Source organism: Neovison vison, chromosome 13, assembly GCF_020171115.1.
Source record: "Neovison vison isolate M4711 chromosome 13, ASM_NN_V1, whole genome shotgun sequence".
NCBI lineage: Eukaryota > Metazoa > Chordata > Mammalia > Carnivora > Mustelidae > Neogale > Neogale vison.
Window position 1 is genome coordinate 73,320,596 of NC_058103.1, and position 24,138 is coordinate 73,344,733.

At 43.9% G+C, this 24,138-nt stretch overlaps 1 protein-coding gene across 1 annotated transcript; it reads left to right on the plus strand.

Annotated features, from left to right (window-relative positions):
• Positions 1–10,021: 10,021 nt before the first annotated feature.
• On the plus strand, positions 10,022–20,123 carry HAUS4 (HAUS augmin like complex subunit 4). The gene is made up of 10 exons (XM_044230820.1): positions 10,022–10,225; positions 12,011–12,096; positions 13,605–13,747; positions 13,838–13,969; positions 14,448–14,582; positions 16,357–16,453; positions 17,543–17,688; positions 17,829–17,959; positions 19,413–19,481; positions 19,626–20,123. Exons 2-10 carry the CDS (start codon positions 12,042–12,044, stop codon positions 19,807–19,809), a joined length of 1,092 nt encoding a protein of 363 aa, XP_044086755.1. The 5' UTR covers positions 10,022–10,225; positions 12,011–12,041; the 3' UTR covers positions 19,810–20,123.
• The last annotated feature ends 4,015 nt before the right edge of the window (positions 20,124–24,138 follow it).

Consider the following 24,138-nt stretch of genomic DNA (forward strand, 5'->3'; position numbering starts at 1 on the left):
AGCTGTCAGGATATCCATACTAGGCCCTGGTTGTGAAGGACTGAGGTTGGACCTTGAAAACAAGAGCAAACTGTCACTGGGACGGATGGATTAGAGCAGTCTAGCTGGTTTTTGGAGAGTCGTCCAAGGCAAATTCGGTCCACCTAGGCTTCGAAAGGACAGCACTGCCCCATGTCAAGGAAGCCAGAGAGCAATCCAAGCAGGGAGACATGGCTTAGAACATCTGAAAGGACAGACTTAGAGCCAAGCAGGGTGTGACTTTAGAGAGAACCCAGTGACCTCATTTTACCAAATGAAGAAATAGTAACAGTGATAATGGCATTTACCCAAGGTCATGCAGCTGGAAAATGACTTTCCTGCTTTTGAAGACTAACAGCTTATTTCCCCTCTTCCCTCCCATCCCAGCTCTCATCCTCATCACAGGGACTCCCACAGCACAAGCAAACTGTAAATTAGATCAGCCCTTCATTATGATAAATAATTAGGGAAAGTTTTAATGGGAAAGCCAGGGAATCCAAGAGACATTAATGAAAACTTTTGGTTCTTTTTAGTGCTTCCCCCACCCCCGGCCCGCTAATTTGAATTAGCAATAGTCTAAAAGACCTTTAAAAGCACACTAGGAGAAGCAAAGGATGGAGCGCCTGGGTGGCTCAGTTGGTTAAGCATCTGCCTTAGGCTCAGGTCATGATCCCAGTGTCCCGGGGTCAAGTCCCACATGGGGCTCCCTGTCAGCAAGGAGCCTGCTTTTCCCTCTCTCTGCCTGCCACTCCCCCTGCTTGTGCGCGCACTCTCTCTGTGTCAAATAAGTCAATAAAATCTTAAAAAAAAAACAAAAAACAGGAGTGCCTGGGTGGCTCAGTGGATTGAGCCTCTGTCTTCGGCTCGGGTCACGATCTCGGGCTCTCTGCTTAGGGGGGAGCCTGCTTCCCCCACCCACCCCCCGCCCCTGCCTGCCTCTCTGCCTACTTGTGATCTCTCTCTGTCAAATAAATAAATAAAATCTTTAAATTAAAAAAAAAAGGAAAGGAAAGACTCTGCAGGAGAGTCCCTGCCCTTGAGGAGGTCACGCTCTAGCCAGGGAGACAAGTACACACATAAAATGCCTTGAGAAGATTACAAGCAACATGTCACCAAGTGCAAAGTAATTGATTGTTACAAAGGAAAGACCTATTGCTTCAGGGGACCAATGACAGGGGGAGACTTTGTTGGGCTTACAATGTAGATCAGAAGGTGGCTGCCCCGAATGCATTCTTTGGCCTACTGGGAGTTATTTTTGATAATATCAATTTGAAACCTCGTTGAGGAGGGGGAAAACGCCAACTAACAAATGTAGAAAGAATGACACAATTGGGAGAACAGCATTTTGTGAACTTGAATACATGACTGATCCTGGCAGAGATTAATAATTGGAGTTATGACAAGAGAAACTGTTGGTGGACAGCTGGACATTGCCAAGTAACCTCTCAGCGCATGGTCTTGGCATCACTCATTTCCTGGAACAGGTCTTGGTGTCATTAACCAGCCCACCAGTTCTGGTGTGAGGCAAACATATAACCCCACAGTGTTATATAGTCTAGCTGCTCTCCTCCCCGCAGAGAGGTGTTAGAGTTAAGAGTTTACAGGCTGTGCTGGGAACAAAGTAAAGGATGCCAAGAGGAAGCAGTTAGATGCACCTAGAAAGGGAGGCATTCTGCAGGGCCACTGGCTAACTCTCTTCAGCAAGTCAGTATGATTTTTTTCTTTTTTTTAAATTTAAATTCAATAAGCGTGTGCCTTCAGCACAGGGCTCGGGTCGTGATCCCAGTATCCTAGGATCTAGCCCCACATCGGGATCCACTCCCCCTGCTTGTGTTCCCTCTCTCGCTGTCTCTTTCTGTCAAATAGGTGGATAAAATCTTTAAAAAACAATTAATTCAATTAGCCAATATATAGTACATCATTATTTTCAGAGGGAAGTTCAATAATTCATCAGTTGCACAGAACACCCAGTGCTCATCACATTGCGTGCCCTCTTAATGCCCATCACCCAGTTACCCCATACCCCTACCCACCTCCCCTCCAGCAACCCTCAGCTTGTTTTCAAATCCGTATGATTTCTTTTCTTTTTAAAAGATTTTGTTTATTTATTTGACAGCAAGAGAGATCACAAGTAGGCAGAGAGGCAGGCAGAGGATGGCGGGGGAAGCAGGCTCCCCACTGAGCAGAGAGCCCAATGCAGGGCTCAATCCCAGGACCCTGAGATCATGACCTGAGCTGAAGGCAGAGGCTTAACCTGCTGAGCCACCCAGGCGCCCCCCAAATCCGTATGATTTTCAAAAAATGCAAAACTGCTAGATTGGAGAGACTTAAGCTATCTAATAATGATACAATCCGCGGTCCTAGATTCCCTCTGGGTGACTCAGTCCATTAATCGTCTGCCTTTGGCTCAGGTCTTGATCTCTGGGTCCTGGGATCGAGTACCGCATCTGGCTTCCTGCTCCTTGGGAAGCCTGTTTCTTTCTCTCCCACTCCCCCTGCTTGTCTTCCTTCTCTTGCTGTGTCTCTCTCTGTCAAAAAAATAAAATAAAATAAAATAAAAAAGATATTTGGAGGGGCACTTGGGAGGCTCAATTAAGCATCTGCCTTGGGCTCAGGTAATAATCCCTGGGTCCTGGGATTGAGCCCCATTTTGGGTTTCCTGCTCAGCAGGGAGCCTGCTTCTCCCTTTCCCTCAGACCTTCCGCTCCCCCTGCTTGTACTCTCTCTTTCTCTCTGTCAAATAAATAAATAAATTCTGAAAAAGGAAAAAAAAAGATATTTGGAGTCAACTGGAAAATTTTTTATGTGGACAGGGGATTAGATGAAGTGAGAATTTACTGAGATGGAAAGGTCAAAATCATTAACAAAATGCCAGTTCCGAAACCAGTACAGGGGACTTGTATTTTGTTTTCACAATGTCTATATATGTATGGAAAAAAAAAAGAACTGAAAAGATATGCATTAAGGTGTTAACAGTGGTGATCTCTGAGTGAGAGAGTCTGTTTTATTGTTGTTGGCCTACATTTTCTATTTTTATACAATGCACGTGTCCTGCCTCTGTAGTAATAATAAGCTGTTGCAAATAAAATAACTGGTTGCCAACATTTACAATTCAGGAGATTTCACATAAAAATCTGGATACTGTATACGAAGAACGGGGTTTCTAAGGTTTTTTGGATAATCAAAAGATTTGAAAAAGAAGAAAAGAAAAAAGAAAAAGAAAATGAAGAAAAAAAAATAATCAAAAGATTTATCACCCTCCCCCTCCCACCCCCCCACCCCCAGCCCAGTGTCCAAAGGCAGCAACTAGTTGGAACCAAGTGATGTCTGCTCCTTTATTGACTATATTGTCTCCTTCCATTTGTCACAGTCCCTACCACTATGTGTGCTTCCCAGCCTGCTTACCTGCCTGGCTGCTGTAGACTTTTTTTTTTTTTTTCAATTTATTTATTTTCAGAAAAACAGTATTCATTATTTTTTCACCACACCCAGTGCTCCATGCAAGCTGTGCCCTCTATAATACCCACCACCTGGTACCCCAACCTCCCACCCCCCCGCCACTTCAAACCCCTCAGATTGTTTTTCAGAGTCCATAGTCTCTCATGGTTCACCTCCCCTTCCAATTTACCCAAAAGCACATACCCTCCCCAATGTCCATAACCCTACCCCCTTCTCCCAACCCCCCACCCCCCAGCAACCCACAGTTTGTTTCGTGAGATTGAGTCACTTATGGTTTGTCTCCCTCCCTATCCCATCTTGTTTCATGGATTCTTCTCCTACCCACTTAAGCTCCCATGTTGCATCACCACTTCCTCATATCAGGGAGATCATATGATAGTTGTCTTTCTCCGCTTGACTTATTTTGCTAAGCATGATACGCTTGCTGTAGACTTTTGATGATTTCTATGATCCTGATAGGCTCTCCATCCACAGAGCCTCCTATTAATAATCATTTGAAGGTTATCAATAAATTAGTTTTGAAATGCTGCCCAAGAAAAACATCCATTCCAGAATGACCTATGGCTGGGTTTTTCGTCGCTGTTGTTTTAAGATTTAATTTTTTTTTTAAGATTTTATTTATTTATTTGACAGAGAGAGGGATCACAAGTAGGCAGAGAGGCAGGCAGAGGGAGAGAGAGGGAAGCAGGCTCCCTGCTGAGCAGAGAGCCCGATGCGGGACTCGATCCCAGGACCCTGAGATCATGACCTGAGCCGAAGGCAGCGGCTTAACCCACTGAGCCACCCAGGCGCCCTAAGATTTAATTTTTTGAGAGAGAGAGAGAGTGTGTGTGGAGGAAGGGGCACAGGAAGAAGGAGAATCTCAAGCAGACTCCCCACTGAGTGTGGAGCCCCATACAGGGCTCAATCTTGTGACCCTGAGATAATGACCTGCGCTGAAATCAAGAGTCAGATGCTTAATCGACGGAGTCACCTAAGCCCCCTATGCTTGGGTTTTTTTTATAAGGCAACCCAGTCATGGGAAATCCAGCTGTAATACTTAATCTACTTAGCTACCATGGTTGCAAACTGTAAATTAGTTTAGCAAAATTTCTCTTTGCTAAATGGAATTTAGAAAGTGTACTTAATTGCTAACTTCCTCAAGCTTTTGCTTTTTTTTTTTTGCCATAACACCTTAATCTCAGGAGGCATTTCAAAATTCACGATGTATGTTCTTCCTAAGCATGAAACTCTAAATGCCCTTTGGTTGGTCTGTTTCTCCCCCTGGTTCTGTTACAGTTTTTAAAGGAGAAAATCTCTTTCATATGCAGCTCAGTATGAGACAGTGTCATCATCAGTTTAAAATCCAGGGAAATACTTTTATCAGCCTGGCCCATGTTTTCTCATTACAGCAGCACACTCAATCTCAATCCTTATAACAAGAACTGCACACGTTGTGCCTCATATCTAGCTTTTCAAAAATGACACTAGTCTTCTTCTGAATCAATTTCCTTTACTGTCTCATATTCCTTTGGTAAAAATTGTTTCAATCTGTCCCATTTTTTGAGCCAAATTTCTTAGCTTCTCTTTGAGATCCAAAATGTCCTATCAGGCCTTATTTATATACTAGTTCACAATGGTGTCGTGTCTCAAAGTAAAACCAGGCTCATTTCAGTTTGTATAACAAAATTTCCATGAAGAGACAGGCAACCCTTGGAGCTACGAGGGGGCTGGGTTTGAAATCCCCTTGGAATGGTTAAGCAATTGAAAAATGGCAAATTATGAACATTTGTTCTAAAATTTTCTTTTGATGTCATAGGTTGATTACATATTTTCTTTATCCACTTGTTTCCTCCTTAAATCATGTACTTACAATGGGCATGGAATTTCCTAGCTTAATCATCAATAGTTGTGTCTCTGAATACCTTCATTTTCCAGTGAACACCCTTGAAAATAATTCTAAAACCTCTTGACTGCCTGTAAATTTTATTCCTGAAACTGGTTTCTGGGTTCATAATACAAATATATTCTTGCTACTTGTCTTCGGTTACTTTCAAAGTGGTATGGCTCTTTTTCTTTTCTTTTCTTTTTTTAAAATTTTCTGAACAATTGCTCAGTTAAGTGTGGTTCCACAGTCCAACAGCTATTTTAACATCCTGGCTTTGAAACTGGTTATTTAAGCCTAAATTTTCCATGTGAGACCATATTCTACCTGAAAGTTTCCATTAGTTTGATAAATAGGATATGTACTAAATACTCACCTGAAATTCCTATCTTTGTGGCACCATTTTGTTTCCCAGCTAGAGTGTGGGAGGCAGAGTCCTTGTAGGTGTTCTCAGCAAATCTCCATTCTTCTCTGTAATTCTAAACAACGCAGCAAAGGAATGTCCAAGTCTGAAAGGTTAAGTAAACTTTTTCTCAGGCTTCCATTTACATTTATCATCAAGTCAAAAACATACGCGTTCATATTTTTTGGATACTTGATCGAGAGCAATGTCTTCCAGAAAGTAGAACTAAATTGTGGGCAGGAGTTTGCCTAATTTATCTTTCTATGCCCTCCCCCCGTCCCCAATTCCCTGCAGGAATCTAGCTCAGGAATACTTCTGAGCATGTTCTTGGCTTTATCATTAAAGAACATTTAAGATGTGAGCGATTGTATTTTGCATATGGCATAGCAGAATGTGAGATCAACAACACTGATGAAGAGACAGGCCCATAAAGGTCAAGCATTCCACTGAACAAACAAAACTATATAAGGAATTAGCATCGTGGGGGTAGCCAAAATTCACTCCTGCTTGTTGCAGGATGCCAAGCACCGAGATAGGTAATTTAGGGTCATGGAGGAAACACCTCCTTAACTACAAACCCAAACAACTGAAGGGTTTTTTTGGTAGGTTTTTTTTTGTTTTGTTTTTAAGATTTTACTTATTTATTTGACAGAGAGAGATCACAAGTAGGCAGAGAGGCAGGCAGAGAGAGGAAGGAGGAAGCAGGCTCTCCACGGAGCAGAGAGCCCGATGTGGGGCTCAATCCCAGGACCCTGGGATCATGACCTGAGCCACCCAGGCACCCCCCAAACAAGTGAAGGTTTTTAAGAGGATTCTGTACTACGTCTCAGCAATAAAAAGATATGAACTAAAAAAATGGATTATTGATACTAGCAACAACATGTATGAATTGCAAAATTATGCTGAGTGAAAGAAGCCAGACAAAAAAGAGTACATCTTTATTTGATTCCGTTTATATAAAATTCTAGTGAGTGTGGGCTAATCTATAGTGAGATCAGATCAGTGGTTTGGAGGGGCCTGAGAGAATTACAAAAGCACACAAGTAAACATTTAGGGCTGATGCCAATGTTTACTATCTCGATTGTGGTAATAGTAAGTATGTAAATTTAAGGTTAAAACTTAATGAATTGTACATATTAAATATTGTGTGTCAAAATACCTAATTAAACTGTGTGTGTGTGTTCTTCGTTTTTATTTTTTTTTTAGTAATCTCTACACCCAGTGTGGGACTCAAACTCACAACCCTGAGATCAACAGTCCCATGCTCCTCCCACTGAGCCAGCCATGTACCCCTGTGTGCATGCTTTTTTGTTTGTTTGTTTGTTTTTTAATCTGGGAGGGAAAAAAAGGAGAGAAGACGGAAGAGGGAGAGAAAAAGAGAATTAATTCTAGGGCTTCTCTTGCAAATCTTACTTGCTCAAGGACACCAGATGGTGTGTGATGGTAAGATCTTTTTTCAGTACTTTGCTGCAGTTTTTATCACCAACATGGTCTATAGGCTCAGTGTTCTAGTCTTACGCAGAACTGGCCTGTACAGCCCCCTTCCCTTCAGCCAGTCCCATCTCCTTTTGAACCCAGAAGGCAACTTGGACTTCCTGTCTCTGCTTCTGCTTGCTGAGATGTTTCCTCCACCCTAAATGATCCAAATTTTCTCTCTTTTATGCGCAGTTAAGATAAGATTGATTTCACAGTCTTTCCTATCCATTCCTGCAGAAAGGATTTTGTAACTTCTCTTACGTTTCTCTAGTTTATTTTTTTCTCAATTTATTTTTTTGAAGATTTTTTTTTTAAAGATTTTATTTATTTATTTGACAGACAGAGATCACAAGTAGGCAGAGAGACAGGCAGAGAGAGAGAGGAAAGCAGGCTCCCCGCCGAGCAAAGAGCCCGATGTGGGGCTCGATCCCAGAACTCTGGGATCATGACCCGAGGCGAAGGCAGAGGCTTTAACCCACTGAGCCACCCAGGTGCCCCTATTTTTTTGAAGATTTTATTTATTTGTCAAAGAGAGAGAGAGAGATGGCACAAGCAGGGGGAGTGGCAGGCAGAGGGAGAAGCAGGCTCCCCGCTGAGCAAAGAGCCCAATGTGGGGCTCCATTCCAGGATGTTAGGACCTGGGCCAAAGGCAGATGCTTAACTGACTGAGCCACACAGGCAGGTGTCCCAAGTTTCTCAAGTATTTATAATCTAAACTGCTTTTTTGACACCTTCTTGCTGCCTTGTATTATTTGCTTTTCATGTGCATGTCTTAATCTTCTCAACTAGATTATGAACTTCCTCAGGGCAGGGACTGGGTCATATTTATCTCTGTGTCTCCCCAAGGTGTTTAATACGTGCTCAGTAAGTGTCAATTTTAAAATACCTCACTCCGATAGTCTTCCCACAGCACTTTCTCAGCCATTATCTCATTTGATCATTACATCAACACTCCGAGATTGGAGGAGCTAGAAATATGTTATTTCCTCCTTCTGACAAATAAGGAACCTGAAGCCCAAGGTTATTGAGAGAGGGAGAGAGAGAGAGAGAGAGGGGGAATAGATAATTGCATAGGACGGTTTGATCTGATTCAAGGCTTCCCATGGCTCTCCCCCTCCCCTCCTTTCTACCCTACCTGAAGACAGGCCCCTCTCTGCACACTTCTCCCATTCCCCAAGTTCTTTAGAGCTGCTTAGCCAAAGTATCCTATAATAAAAAAAAAGAAAAAGTACCCTATTATAAAAACGGACAACTATGAGACATGAAATTTCAGTCGATTTCTGATCATCTCTGAGTCACCAAAGCATGCTTGCTATTTTGTTCCAAGTATCGTTTGTTAGGAACATTATGCTTGATATTTAATGATGCCGCACCACAGAGCTGAGGAAGCATAAATGATTTTTAAAAGCCGTAGAAAATGACAGCACTTTAATATTAAGCATGAAAGGTGGCAGCTGACAAGATGACCAGAGATATAAAATTTCTGCTCTGGATCCTCTAAGTATTGCTAGTAGAACTCTCTAGTTGGTACTAAAGGAAACAATGAAATTCTCTACCACTCTACATGCCTAACCGAGGCTCCTTCCCCACCACTCCAGACTATCAGCTTCTCTGATGCAAGAGATTTAAGAAACTTAGTGAAATTTACTTAGTATCAAATACTATTTTTGAAATAATTCCCTTAATGACTACATTCCAGTCCACTTTGAAAAGAAAGTGGAAGTGGTGTCAGAGGTAATTGTTCCCCTCCTGCCATGCGACCTCCTGCTCAGATCCCTCTTCGGCTGAAAGCAGTCAGAGAATATGGAACCCTGAAATACTTACTGGTCTATATAGGGTGTCAAAAAGCAGAATGTGCATCTGGGGGGCAAATGGAAGACATTTAGCTCATTGGTCTAGAGATGGCCAGTGACCCAGTCTGGTCAATGAGACATAGGGGAAAGTCTGCTGGGTACTTTGGGAAAGGTTTTCTTCCCTGACTGAAGGCTCCTCTCCTTCCTTCTTGCTTGGGATGCTGTTGAGTTGGATGTGCTTCTTGGATTTCTGCAACTACCCTGTGACCATGAGGGAAATGCAAAGAGAACTACAAAGAACACTGCCCACAGAACAACTGAAAAGCTCTGGGACCTTCAGCCCCAGATTTATTCTTAAGCAAACAATAAATGCCCCTATAGTTTAAAAAGGAGGCAGGGAAGGTAGGAGGGAGGGAGGAAGAGCGAGAGAGAGCACAAGTGACAGAGCTAGCGAGCTGAAGGATGAGAGATAATGGGTAGGTTAGGGGAGCCTGGGGCAGGAAATTAGAGAAAAAGCTGACCTTGGGGGCTGTGCCAGAGCTAAGAGACTGGCAGGCTCAGTGTGGGCAGGAGGTCTGGGAAGGTTCAGAGGGCCACCGGGTCAAGTTTAGACGCTGTGAGCTGCGACCTCAAACAAGTTACTTAATTTCCTAGCGCCTTAGTTTTCCCCTCTGTAAAATGGAATGATTGTGACTTCCTCATAGGCCACTGTAGGAACTTACAAGAGATCTAAGCGAGGAATGGCAAGTAAACCCTTGCTTGACACAGTTCCTGACTCACTGTAGGCTCTCAATAAATGTTAGCAATCATTACCATTTTTCTCAACATTTGCCCTCAGCAAGGGGGAGGTACTCAGAAAAAGGGGCCAAGAGCCCCTACTGGCTCACACTCTAAAAGCCGGGTTCCCAGGCGGTTGAGGACCCAGGGCTAGCGCTCGGAGCGGGGCGGACCCGCCGTTCCCGCCTCGAGCGTGGCCCCGCCCCTCTTCCCCTCTCTGGAGGACTCGCGCGCACTTCGGGCCTTTCCCGTACCTCCCCCGACCTTCCCGCGCGGTCCTCCCGGGCCTGTCTTCCCCCCAGCCTCAGCGGCCGGCCCGAGTGAGAGGTTCCGGAAACCGGGCGCGGGCGTGGTTTCGGGGTCGACGCTTCGGGCCAGCTCGCCCCAGCCGGCTCCGCACGGCCGCGGGAGCTTCAGCTGCCCTCGCTTGTGCAGGTTTGCCTCGGAGAGTCGGCGGGCCGCGCTGAGGGGAGGCGGAGTGCTGGGAGGGTTAGTGCCGGCCCCTGGCCGCCGCGGCCGCCCTCGCCCTTGGGAATCCTTGGCTGCCCAGACAGAAGGGAAGTAGGCGCCGGAGAGCCCGCTCTGCATTTTGATTCATCTCGGGCCCTGTGAGGGTCACATCTTGTGAAAATACCTGTAAAATCAATTTAACGTTCAGTGCAGCGTGTAAAGACAGCTCTAAGAATTTAAAAGACGCCTGAGTCAGAACATTTAAATGCTTGGGTCCCTGTAGCAGCGTTTTAACACGTCTGAGTGCAGAGGGTGGAGAATCAAGCCTGATCGCCGCCTTCGTTCACGCCCTGTAACATTTTAAAAGGGTAAAGAAAGGCACCCCAAAAAAACCCAAGTGGGCAGTTCCCCTAGGGAGGGAAAAACAGCTGACTTTTAAAATTTGTGTTGGTCCTCATTTCTGTGTGAAATTTGCCTGTAGAACTTAGGTCAACGATAAACAGAATTGTTAAAACACTGGACTTAACTAACTAGTGGGTTTTGTTGACAGGTCGATTGTGTTGTTAATTCTTGATGTCTCAGCCAAGGCAGGATTCATTTATCTCCCTTCTGCAGGTGGAAAAAAGTTTGGCATAAAAAACAAAAAACAACGTTTCCCTTAAATTCAGACAGAAGGAACTGCAGAGCTGCAAATTAAAAATTAAGTCCTAGCATTCCGACTCCTCATCTGTGTTCCCCTCTGGACGAAGTTGCAAAATAAATGAGTACTTACTTTGATGCTGCTCATAAAACGAGGGAGTAAACCAAATGTTCTGTGAACTTAAAGTGTTAAATCATAATAACCTTCGATGTCTTGTGCTTTGGGAGACTCAGCTGCCCTTTGGAGTTGATATCTTACAGAGAGGAGTGGGTGGAGCAAAAAAAAAAAAAAAAAGAAAGAAAGAAAGAAAAAAAAAAGAGGAAAATCACCTTAAGGGAAAAATTTAGTCTCTAGAGTCCACAAAGTGCCCACCTTTGCACCTTTGCTTCCCCTTTGTGTTGATGTCATACTTTTCAGTATGTACTCCGTGTTCTGGCAAAACACCTGACAGCTCCCATCCCAGCCTCAGCTGCATTAACCACACTCTTGCCTTGCTCTTTTGGTACTGACCTTCCTGTCAGTCTTCTTGTCAAGCTCTTTCCTTAAGGTGCTCCTTACTAATGCTGTTATGTGAAAAGCAGTTGTTGTTCAAGTGCGGAATGATTTGTCACTCCTGAAGGATGATTCTAGAGTTAATGATCAAAAACTACCAACAGATTTTAGATGAAAGGACAAGTTAAAGAAGCTCAAGAAACTATTTTGTGGGATTTGATAGCGGAGTTATTTGACTGGGGGAAAAAAGTGGACGTTGGACGCCCCCCCCTTTCCCCAGTTCACTCATAACTGGAAAGCAGCAGCTCAGGTTTAACTTAGACATAATGTTGAGGGGAGGGGAGCATCCTTCCGTTTAGTGAATTGGAAAATTTTCTTTCTGAAGGAGGCTCCTTTTTCGACAGCTTGGAACAAGTGGAAACGTTTATGTGCTTAGAATGCAAATTGTTTTGCCACTTATAAGTCTGCCCTTAAAACTTATAGAGGAGCTTGGGACCCAGGGTGTGTGATAAAGTCTCTCCCTGTAAGAAGCTTCCCTGTGGTTCCTCCCCAGGTTGCAGACAACAGAAATGTGAACCCAAGGTAATTTTCTTGAAGAAGCCACCCAACTTACTCACTCCTTGTTCTCTTTCACTCAGTTCCACACAGTAAGAATTTCGAGAAAATCAGATGGCATCCGGGGATTTCTGCTTACCCGGAGAAGGGATGGAAATACTCCAACAAGGTAAGGAGGCCATTTGAAGGACGTTTGATGACTTACCCAGAGAGGTCGGAGCCAGATTCTTGCTTTCTATAATAAAAAGGATTTATAAAGTTCACCAGTATGGTTTGTCACATAAAATCCAAAGTTTCTGGGGAAACTAGGATACATGAAGACTCTTGGACACTCTCTTATTAGAAAACAGACAACACCGGCTCCTCTTAAGTACTCCTGTTAAGTACCCACCTGTGCAGTAGACTAAAAACTCAAGTTGCTTCAGTGCTGTGTCAGCAGGTATAACCTGAAGAGAAGAGTGGCCAGCAAACTCTGTGAAGAAGGCTTCCTTCCTACCTGGGTCTTGAATTTTCTCATATCTTGTACTACAGAATCTCAGATCCTTATGTATCTTGAATTCTTCCCCTATCTCAAACCCTTTCAATATCTTGACTCCTTCTGTATCTTGAATTCTTTCCCTATCTCAAAGCCTTTCTATATCTTGAATCCTTCAAGAACTTGAATCTTCTATATTTTGAACATTGCCATGTTGATCTTTCAGTGCCTGAGGGGGAGAAAAAAGGGAGAGTTCTTATTTTCCAAAAGGACTTTCTCATGGTCCAAAGAATGAAAGTTTGTTTGGTAAGTAGGAATGAAACAGAAGACCACAGCAGAAAGCATGTAGGAATAAGCGATGGAAAGAGAGGCCCTTGGGCTGATGGAATAACTACAGGATCCCAGTTTCTTGCACTTTTTCTCATGTGTATGCTGCTCTGAATCCACTTGGGTTACTCAGCTCTCTTTACAATAAGAATTTAGTTCAGTTTTTCAGTTAGTCCTGAGTATACCTTCTTGCAGTCTTGCTTATGCAACTAGAGAACACATCCAAAGTTGGAACTTTACCTTTGGGGTTTTTTTCCCCCTTCCTCAAGAATTCTAGTTATTCTGTGTGAATGAGACATTTGGAGTACTATGGTGACCCTACTAAAAGGTCCCTTTTTCCTGATTGTCTCTATTACTTTCAAAATATACTTCATTTTCTAAGCTCTTGGTTTCATTAATGACTCAATACCTAATTCTTGATTAGTATCTTTATGTGTATGTGTTAGTGTGTATATATAGGTGCTTGTTACCTTTGAATATTGCCTCGAGTTTATTTGTGTTTTTTTTTTTTAAATATTTTATTTATTTATTTGACAGACAGAGATCTCAAATAGGCAGAGAGGCAGGCGGGGTGAGGGGGGGAAGGAAGCAGGTTCCCTCCTGAACAGACAGCCCAATGCGGGGCTCCATCCCAGGATCCTGGGATCATGACCTGAGCCGAGAAGGCAGAGGCTTTAACCCACTGAGCCACCCAGGTGCCCCTATGGTTTTTTTTTTTTTTAACATTTCATTATATTTCAAAAACTTCCCTACCAAAAAGCTAGAGGTTTTTGGAAGTGAGTATTAAGCTAAGAGTAATACTCAATTAATATAATGATACCTTCTTTGCTTTTTTTTTAAATTTCTTTTGCCCCTGTGGGGGACATCCTATGAAGTGTGCAGCAAACAGCTTCCTCCTTGTAACCTGAGTGAAGAGGACCTGTTACGGAACCCACACTTCGGCAAACTGCTGCTGGGTCTGTCACAGCACATAGATGAGAGTGGTTTAAGCCTCACCCTGGCAAAGGAGCAGGCGCAGGTAAGAGCCCTGGGAAGAGGGATGGGAGGAGAAAGGAAAAATCTTTCAAGAGAGAAAGAGGTTCCTACCTGGGATTTTTTGGTTTCCTAGGCATGGAAGGAAGTTCGACTCCATAAGACAATATGGCTGAGGTCTGAGATTTTACAGAGAGTCATTCAAGAGCTGCTTGTGGACTACTATGTAAAGACACAAGACACAAATTTAACTTTGGACGACAAAAAGGTGAAGCAGGAGAGATGCAGTAGGGGGTGCTTACCAGCTGCAGGAGTGACCAGGCCAACTATGGCTTTACCTCATTGTATGCTCTGGGGTAAATAGGAGCTTCGAGTAATAGTTATCAAAGAAGAAATGGACCCGAGGGTCCTGGCTGCCTCGGTGGGTGGAGCTTGTGACTCTTGATCTTAGGGTTGTGAGTTCAAGCTCCACTTTGGGTATAGAGATTATTTAAAACACAAAATCTTTTAAAAGAAGAAGAAATGGACTGTGTGTCTATTGTAGTTATTTTGTAGTTATAGCAGAAGAGGTGGGTGTGTTGTTAAGAGTTTTGAAAAGAAAGATTGATAGGAGAAGGCACTGGCAGCTGAAGGGGATAACATGTTTGAGGACTTTGAAAATGTGTGAAGAACTTGTTTATGAGGATGGAGGAGGTGGAGTGGGAGAAGTTTTATACTAACTTCTTTTGTTTTTTATTCTCTCTCAGTTTCATGAGACCCTTGAACAGCGGCTACTCGTGACTGAACTGACACGACTCTTGGGTCCCAGCCGGGAGAGGGAAATGCCTCCACTGCTGGGGCTGGAGAAGGCGGACCTTCTGGAACTCATGCCCCGCTCAGAGGTGGGGGTTGAGCAGATACTGGGATCAAAAAAGTGAAATGGCTTAATTTCTCCCATATTTTTAAACATTTTTTTGTTAGACTTTATTGTTTTTTGTAAAAATGATACACATTCGTGAGGGCCAAACTCAAATAAATAAGAAAAATGTTACACAGAAGAAAGTAAAAGCTGAAATTCTACATTTAGAAATAAATACAGTATATCATATACAGCTCAGCATAAATGGTATTGTAGCCTTTATGCTTGTATAGTGAATGTAATCTGTTTTCACTTAATATATTTGGGACTTTTTTCAAGTCAATAAATAAATGTAAATAAGATGATAACTTCTGGGCGCCTGGGTGGCTCAGTGGGTTAAGCCGCTGCCTTCGGCTCAGGTCATGATCTCAGGGTCCTGGGATCGAGTCCCGCATTGGGCTCTCTGCTCAGCAGGGAGCCTGCTTCCCTCTCTCTCTCTCTCTCTCTCTGCCTGCCTCTCTCTCCATCTACTTGTGATCTCTCTCTGTCAAATAAATAAATAAAATCTTAAAAAAAAAAAAGATGATAACTTCTAACGCACACTTAACACAGTGCCAGGCACATGGTCTGTGCTCAGTGTTCTTATTATATCATAAGTTTATTTTTTAAATTATTTATTTATTTATTTGAGAGAGAGAGTGCAGATGAGGGGAGAGGCAGAGGGAGAGGGAGAGAGAATCCCAAGCCGACTCCCTGCTGAGCATGGAGCTGACTCAGGGCTCAGTCTCACAACCCTGAGATTATGACCTGAGCTGAAATCACAAGTCAGATGCTTGGGCACCTGGCTGGCTCAGTTGATTAAGCAACTGCCTTCGGCTCAGATCATGATCCCGGAGTTTCGGGATTGAGTCCCGAATCGGGCTCCCAGCTCCATGGGGAGGCTGCTTCTCCCTCTGACCTTCACCCCTCTCATGCTCACTCTCACTCTCTCTTTCTCAAATAAATAAATAAACTCTTAAAAAAAAAAAAAGAAAAAGTCAGATGCTCAAACAACTGAGCCACCCAGGTGCTTCTATATCATCAGTTTAAATCACTGATAGGATCCCATTGTATGGGGGCGCCTGGCTGGCTCAGTGAGTAGAGCTTGCAGCTCTTGATCTCAGGGTGATGAGCGTGTGCCCATCAGGGGAGGGGGGGACAGATTACATTAAAAAAAAAAAAAGGATTCCATTTTATGGATGTAGCATAGTTTGCTTAACCTTAATGACAGATATAGTTGTTTCCACATTTTTGCCCTTAGAAACCACACTGATAGTAACAGACTCATTCATAGGTGTATTTGCCTTTGTATGATTACTGGTCAGAGGATATATACATTAAACATGTTGGTATGTATTGCCAGTTCCCCACCATTTCTTTTCATTTTTTTTTTCCCAATGATTTTATTTATTTATTTATTTGACACAGAGGCAGAGAGAGAGAGATCACAAGTAGGCAGAGAGGCAGGCAGAGAGGGGAGAAGCAGACTCCCTGCTGAGCAGAGAGCCTGATGGTGAGGGTCAATCCCAGGACCCTGAGATCATGACCTGAGCCAAAGGCAGAGGCTTAACTCACTGAGCCACCCAAGTGCCCCCAACATGGGGTCTTGACCATCATTTTATTATTTGCAAATTTGATAGGCCAATAAAAATGAATCTTCCTGTTGTCTCTTGATGCATTTTTCTTGGTTATCATTGAGTGTTACCATCCTGTACTCACTGGTGGATCTTAGTTCTAACAATCTATTTGCATCTCTCTTTTTGCTTCTGTGGTTCTAGGATTTTGTGTGGATGAGAGCTCGGCTCCCACTAGAAGTGGAGGAGCAGCTCAAAAAGAAATGTTTCACCCTACTCTGCTACCATGACCCCAATTCAGGTAAGGGCTGGCACTCTGCTCTGTTCACACCTGACCTTCAGTGTCCCTGGTCTGCTCTTCTGCAAATAATGCTTTGAATTTTAGATTTGGGACAGAAACTAAGGAAGCACTGGAGATGCTTATTTGTTTGCTTCCTTGCTGGTAGAATATAGGCAAGGAATTGTGTGAGAACTTTTATTCAGCAAGGTACCAAGTGTCCTCGTACTGCAGGGAAGGATGAGTTCATTCATCTCTAGAGAATTGGAATGGAATAGGGAAGAACGTTCAGGCTAATAGGTATTCCCTTAATCTTCATTTCTATGCCTTAAGAGTGAAGGGCCAAATCTGGACTTAAAGGTAGGAGTGAGGGGCACAAGCCTGGCTCGGTTGGAAAAGCATGTGACTCTTGATCTCGGGGTCATGAGTTTGAGCACCATGTTGGGTGTAGAGATTATTTAAATTAAAAAAAAATAAAATAAAAAATGAGGGTAAGAGCGAAGAGAACTTTATGAGAACTAGGCCATTTTAACAGGACACCAGGAGAAAACCTAAAGAGAATTTGTAGGGCTAGATATGGGATAGTGCGCTGAAAAATAGCCTCAGAAGGGCAGTAGCCATTAGGGTTTTCCTGTCTAGTCTTCTCTCTGTCTGTATGTCTGTCTCTCTCCTTTTTTTTTTTAAAGATTTCTATTTATTGGGGCACCTGGGTGGCTCAGTGGGTTAAGCCTCTGCCTTCGGTTCAGGTCATGATCTCAGGGTCCTGGGATCAAGCCCCGCACGCATGGGCTCTCTGCTCAGTGGGGAGCCTGCTTCCCCCTCTCTCTCCCTGCCTGCCTTTCTGCCTACTTCTGCTCTCTGTCAAATAAATAAATAAAATATTTTTTAAAAAAAAGACACCTTTAAAAAATTTTTATTTATTTGAGGGAGAGAGAGTGAGCGAGGGAGCAAGATAGAAAGCACAAGTGGTGGTGAGGGAGAAGCAGCAGAGGAAAGAGGGAGAAGCAGGTGTCCTACCGAACAGGGATCCCAACGTGGGGCTTAACCCCAGGACCCTGAAATCATGACGTGAGCCAAAGACAGAGTGCCCCAGTCCTCTGTCTCTTTGCCCAGATTCAGATGGTGAAACCTTGAAGGCAGCAAAGGTGTGGAAACTGGCAGAGGTCCTAGTGGGTGAGAAGCAGCAATGCCAGGATGCCAAGAGCCAGCAGAAGGAGCAGATGGTGCTGCTTGAGAAGAAGAGTGCTACCTATTCCCAGGTTTGTCAGGGGACTGGGATATCCCCCTCTGTCTTTTATCCTGGCCCTAGAGACTCTTTTGGGGGAGCCAAGGAGTTTTGATTTGCCTTTTTTTCTACTGACTTGTGGTTTTGCCTTCTCCCTGCCTCCTGGGGGCTCAGGTGCTTCTGCGCTGCCTTGCCTTGCTGCAGAGACTCCTTCAGGAGCACCGGCTGAAGACTCAGTCTGAGCTGGACCGCATCAATGCCCAGTACCTAGAGATCAAGTGCAGTGCCATGATCCTTAAGCTGAGGTGAGCCATATGACCCTTGTGGGTCTCAGGAACTCTGTCTCACATACCAACCCGCCCAACCCTCTTCCTCAACACTCTTTCCTCTCTGCCATGCCTAACATCCTATGGGTCTTGGGTTAATGCCACACAGCAGTGGTAGCCATTGGATTACCCAGAAGTGTCCAACATTCTTTTTTTTTTTTTTTTTTTTAAATTTTGGGACTCCTGGGCGCCTGGGTGGCTCAGTGGGTTAAGCCACTGCCTTCGGCTCAGGTCATGATCTCAGGATCCTGGGATCGAGGCCCGCATCGGGCTCTCTGCTCAGCTCAGCAGGGAGCCTGCTTCCTCCTCTCTCTCTGCCTGCCTCTCTGCCTGCTTGTGATCTCTCTCTGTCAAATAAATAAATAAAATCTTTAAAAAAAAATTTTGGGACTCCTGGGTAGCTCAATCAATTGAACATAAGCCATCAGCTCAGGTCATGATTCCAGTGCCCTGCAATTGAGTCCCACATCAGGCTCCTTGCTCAGGGGGGAGCCTGCTTCTCCCTCTGCCTGTGGCTCCCCCTGCTTGCATGCTCTCTCTCTCTCTCTCTGGGAAATAAATGAATAAAATATTTTTTAAAAAGATTTATTTAATTTGAGGGGCACCTGGGTGGCTCAGTTGTTACACGTCTGCCTTAGGCTTAGGTCATGATCCCAGGATCCTGGGATTGAGCCCTGCATCAGGCTCCCTGCTCAGTGGGAAGCCTGCTTCTCCCTCTCCCACTCCCCTGCTTGTGTTCCTTTTCTCACTGTCTCTCTCTCTCTGTCAAATAAATAAATAAAATCTTTTTTTTTAATGAATACATAAAAAGAGAGTCTCAGTTAAAAAAAAAAAGATTTATTTATTTTGAGAGAGCACACAGGCATGTGTGGCGGGAAGGAGCAGAGGGAGAGGGAGAGAGAGTCCCAAGCAGACTCAGCGCTGAACATAGAGCCCAACTATGGGTTCTATCCCACAGTGCTGAGATCATGACCTGAGCCAAAACCAAAAGTCAGATACTTGACCGACTGTGCCACCCAGACACCCCCATTCAACATTCTTGAATCTTCTTTTATTTTTAAATTTTATTTATGTATTTATTTTAGAGAGGGAGCATGCCAGCGGGTGGTTGAGGAGGGGGAGGAAGGAGCAGAGGGAGAGGGACAAACAGACCTTGTGCTGAGTGCAACTTGGAACTGGGTCTCACCACCCTAAGCCAGAATCAAGAGTCAGACGCTCACTCAACGGACTGAGCTACCCAGGTGCCCCTTAAGTCTTATTTTAAAGCCTGAAATAGGTGCTTTCTTGTGAGATACGTTACTCAGGAATTCAGAAGGATCTTGCTTTTCCTGTCACTGCTTAGCACACATCTTGACCACGGGCAGGTACTGTGTCCTGTTCCTAACTCTGCTGCCGTCAGGGACCCTCAGCATTTCTTTCTTCCCTCTGTCAGGATGGAGGAGCTAAAGATCTTGTCTGACACTTACACTGCTGAGAAAGTTGAAGTTCATCGTCTCATTAGGTGAGAACTCCCAAGGGTCTGGTTCTGCTGCTCAGGGCTGGTCCCACACTCTCCACACCCATTCATGTTAACGTATTCACATTCTTGTCTGCTTGCTGAGGAGCCAGATCCTTACGTTGTATCTTCTGTTCCCCGGGCATATAGGGACCGTTTGGAGGGGGCCATTCGCCTACAAGAGCAGGACATGGAGAAGTCCCGACAGGTCCTGAGCACCTATGAGGTCCTTGGGGAGGAGTTTGACAGGCTGGTAAAAGAGTACACTTGCCTCAAGCAGGCAACTGAGAACAAGCGCTGGGCCCTCCGGGAGTTTAACAAGGCCTGCCGCTGACCACTACCTCGCCGGGGTCCGGAGGTGGACTTCCACACGGGTGTGGCCTCCCCCTCCTCCTGCTGAAAGGACCACCTCTACTTCAGGCCCACTTTCACTCCGGGAGTGTGGGGATGCTTGCTTGAAACACTGCAGTGGGCTAGGCACCATCCTGGTTTTTCTTCCTTGTTTACAGTGACTGAGTCTCTTCTGGGAAATGGAGCAGATTTATATAATTCTGTGTGCAACTATTTGTCAGTGTCGGCCCTGTGTTATATTTGATTATCTCCTGAATAAAGTGATGATGCTTCCTTCAGGCACAGATGAAAAAAGAACATCAAAGACTAGGTGGGTGAGGAGGGGAACTGAGTGGATCCAGACAAACAGATGTGTAATGCTTACGCTAAGAGTGGGAGGTGGGAGTACCAGCCTGCCTGCCCAGAGTCTTAGAGGCCTCATTCTTGGAGAGCAGACATGGATTAAATCTGGGCTTGCTTTCGAAGAACTATAATATCCAGAGCATGGCTGGATGCCACAGTGGATAGGGGTAGGGAATGATTCTGTCACCAAGGCTCTCAGTGGGGTGGTTAGCATAAAGCAGCAGGGCACCTAGCCCTGTTACAGGGAAGGACACAAGCCACTTGTATTCCTGGTTCCTGCTGGCGTGATTTGAGGGTCACTTTTTTCTCTGAAAGCAGACAGTGGGAAGAGATCACCCCAAGGAACCAAGTTTCCCAGTCTACTTAGCTTAGAGCAAGGCAGGGCCTGATGGCATCAAGGTCAGAAACTAAGAACAGAAGCAGAAGACCTCCACCCTTATTTAGAAGAGCTTCTCAAACTACCTTTTTTTTTTAAGATTTTATTTATTTATCTGGTAGAGAGACAGTGAGAGAGGGAACACAAGCGGGAGCAGTGGGAGAGGGAGAAGCAGGTTTCCTGCAGAGCAGAGAGCCCGATGTGGGGCTTCGTCCCCAGGACCCTGGGATCATGACCTGAGCTGAAGGCAGATGCTTTACAACTGAGCCTAAGATTTTATTTTTAAGTAATCTCTACACCCAGTGTGGGGTTCGAACTGAGCCACCCAGGTGCCCCTCAAACTACTTTGAAGGGAGACTGTCTTGAGGTGTTCTGCTACAATAAATAATGATGGTCTTGGATTGGTTCATAGAAAAAACTAAGGTCTTTAACATAATTTAGATTTTTTTCTATAAATGGTACTTACTGCCATTTAGCTACAAGGAAATGTTGGCCTATATGAAATTCACAAATCACAAACAGATTAATGGAGAAAGTCAGAAATAGTCAATATTGCTTAGTTTTATACTTTTTCTTTTCCCCAGAAAAGTGGGGTAGTTTCAAACTTACAGAAAAATTAAAAGAAAACACCAGTATAGTCTTAGCAACTAAACACCAGCATAGTTTTAGCAACCCAGATTCAACAATTATTAACATTTTGCTTTTTTTTTTTTTTTAAAGATTTATTTTATTATTTATTTGACAGACAGAGGTCACAAGTAGGCAGAGAGGAGGAAGCAGGCTCCCCTGCTGAGCAGAGAGCCCGATGCGGGGCTCGATCCCAGGACGCTGGGATCATGACCTGAGCCGAAGGCAGAGGTCATGATCCCAGGACGCTGGGATTATGACCTGAGCCGAAGGCAGAGGTCTTAACCCACTGAGCCACCCAGGCGCCCCAACATTTTGCTTTTTTTTTTTCCTCTCTCTCCCCCTCCTCCCATACAAACTGATATATAGTTATACAGACTTTTTTCTTTCAGAGCCATTGTGTATAGTAAGTTACAGATATGATATATCATTCCTTAAATACTTAAGCAGGCAACTTTTTTTCTTTTCTTTTTTTAACATGTAATGTATTATTTGCCACAGGGGTACAGGTCTGTGAATCGTCAGGCTTACACACTTCACAGCACTCACCATAGCACATACCCTCCCCAATGTCCATAACCCAACCACCCTGTCCCTCCCACCCACCCACCCCCAGTAACCCTCAGTTTGTTTCCTGAGATTTAGAGTCTCTAATGGTTTGTCTCCCTCCCCATCCCATCTTGTTTTATTTTTTCCTTCCCTACCCCCCACAACCTGTACCCTACCTCTCAAATTCCTCATATTAGAGAGCTCATATGATAATTGTCTTTCTCTGATTGACTTTTTCACTCAGCATAATACCCTCTAGTTCCATCCACGTCATTGCAAATGGCAAGATTTCATTTCTTTTGATGGCTGCAAAGTATTCCATTGTATATATATATACCACACCTTTATCCATTCTCTGTTGATGGACATCTTGGCTCTTTCCATAGTTTGGCTATTGTGGACATTGCTGCTATAAACATTCAGGTGCACATGCCCCTTTGGATCACTACATTTGTGTCTTTAGGGTAAATACCCAGTAGTGTGATTGCTAGGTCGTAGGGTAGCTCTATTTTCAACTTTTTGAGGAACCTCCATGCTGTTTTCCAGGGTGGCTGCACCAGCTTGCAGTGTAGGAGGGTTCCCCTTCCTCTGCATCCTCGCCAGCATCTGTCATTTCCTGACTTGTTAATTTTAGCCATTCTGACTGCTGTGAGGTGGTATCTCACTGTGGTTTTGATTTGTATTTCCCTGATGCCGAGTGATGTGGAGCACTTTCTCGTGTGTCTGTTGGCCATCTGGATATCTTCTTTGCAGAAATGTCTGTTCATGTCTTCTTGATTGGATTATTTGTTCTTAGGTGTTGAGTTTGATAAGTTCTTTATAGATTTTGGATACTAGCCCTTTATCTGATATGTCATTTGTGAGTATCTTCTCCCATTCTGTCAGTTGTCTTTTGGTTTTGTTAACTGTTTCCTTTGCTGTGCAAAAGCTTTTGATCTTGATGAAATCCCAACAGTTCATTTTTCACCAGGTAATTCTTCAAAATAAGGGTATTCCTCTGTATAGCTAATAAAATTATATACCTAAAATTAATAATTTCATAATATCTATTATCTAGGTCATATTAAAATTTTCCTAATTTGTTTTCTTGGTCTAGGGTCCATTGAAGGTCTGGGTATTACATTTGGATGTTAGATTTGTATTTTCTCTGTTTGGTTTTTTTGTTTGTTTGTTTGTTTGTTTGTTTTTAAAGATTTATTTATTTATTTGACAATGAGAGAGCACAAGCAGGGGGAGCAGAAGAGGTTCAAAGCACACTCCTCTCTGAGCAGGGAGCCTGACGTGCGGCTTCATCCCAGGACCCTGAGATCACTACCAAGCCAAAATCAAGATGCTTAACTGACAGACACTTAACCAACTGAACCGCCCAGGCACCCATGTTTTGTTTTGTTTTTAATACGCTCTATGCCAAATGTGGAGCATGAACTCATGACCCCAAGATTGAGAATCACATGCTTTACCAACTGAGGCGGCCAGGTGCCCCTGGATATTAGGTTTCTTTTCTTTTTTTTTTTTTTTTTAAAGATTTTATTTATTTATTTGACAGGCAGAAAGAGAGAGGAGGAAGCAGGCTCCCCGCTGAGCAGAGAGCCTGATGCGGGGCTTGATCCCAGGACTCTGGGACCATGACCTGAGCCGAAAGCAGAGGCTTTTACCCACTGAGCCACCCCGGCGCCCCAGGTTTCTTTAATATCTTTTAAAATAGAACATTTCTCCTACCATTTATTTATTTATTTATTTATTTATTTATGAGAGGGGAGAGGAGCAGAGAGACAAAGAGAGAGAATCTCAAGCAGGTTGCATGCCGAGCACAGAGCTAATGTGGGGTTTGATCCCACAACCCTTTGATCATGACCTGAGCTAAAATCAAGAGTTGGACACTCAAATGACTGAGGCACCCAGGCATCCCACCTAAATTTTTTTTTTTAAGATTTTATTTATTTATTTGACAGATATCACAAGTAGACAGAGAGGCAGGTAGAGAGAGAGAGAGGAGGAAGCAGGCTCCCCGCTGCGCAGAGATCCCGATGTGGGGCTAGATCCCAGGTCCTGGGATCATGACCCCAGAGGCTCAACCCACTGAGCCCCCCAGGCACCCTGTAAATTTTTTTCTTTTTAATTGAAAGTGGTTTTTTAAAAAAAATCCAGTCTGGTTACTTTGTAGAATGTTCCATTGTCCAATTGTTTCTGGTGGTGGTGAACTTGATCTCCAGTTCTGTCCAATATAGTAGCCACTAGCCACATGTAACTATTTAAATTCAAATTTAAGTTAATTAAAATGAAAATTAAAATTCAGTAGGTTGGTGGTTACCGTACTGGGTGGTGCAAATATAGAACATTTACATCATTATAGAAACTTCTAGAGCACCTGGGGGGTCAGTTGTTGGTCTTCTGCCTTCAGCTCAGGTCATGGTCCCA

Coding starts and splice junctions, on each gene's coding strand:
- HAUS4 (XM_044230820.1), top strand. CDS start 12,042: ATGGCATCCGGGGATTTCTGCTTACCCGGAGAAGGGATGGAAATACTC. Junction 12,097..13,604: donor GATGGAAATACTCCAACAAG/GTAAGGAGGCCA, acceptor CATCCTATGAAG/TGTGCAGCAAACAGCTTCCT. Junction 17,689..17,828: donor AGAGTGCTACCTATTCCCAG/GTTTGTCAGGGG, acceptor CTGGGGGCTCAG/GTGCTTCTGCGCTGCCTTGC.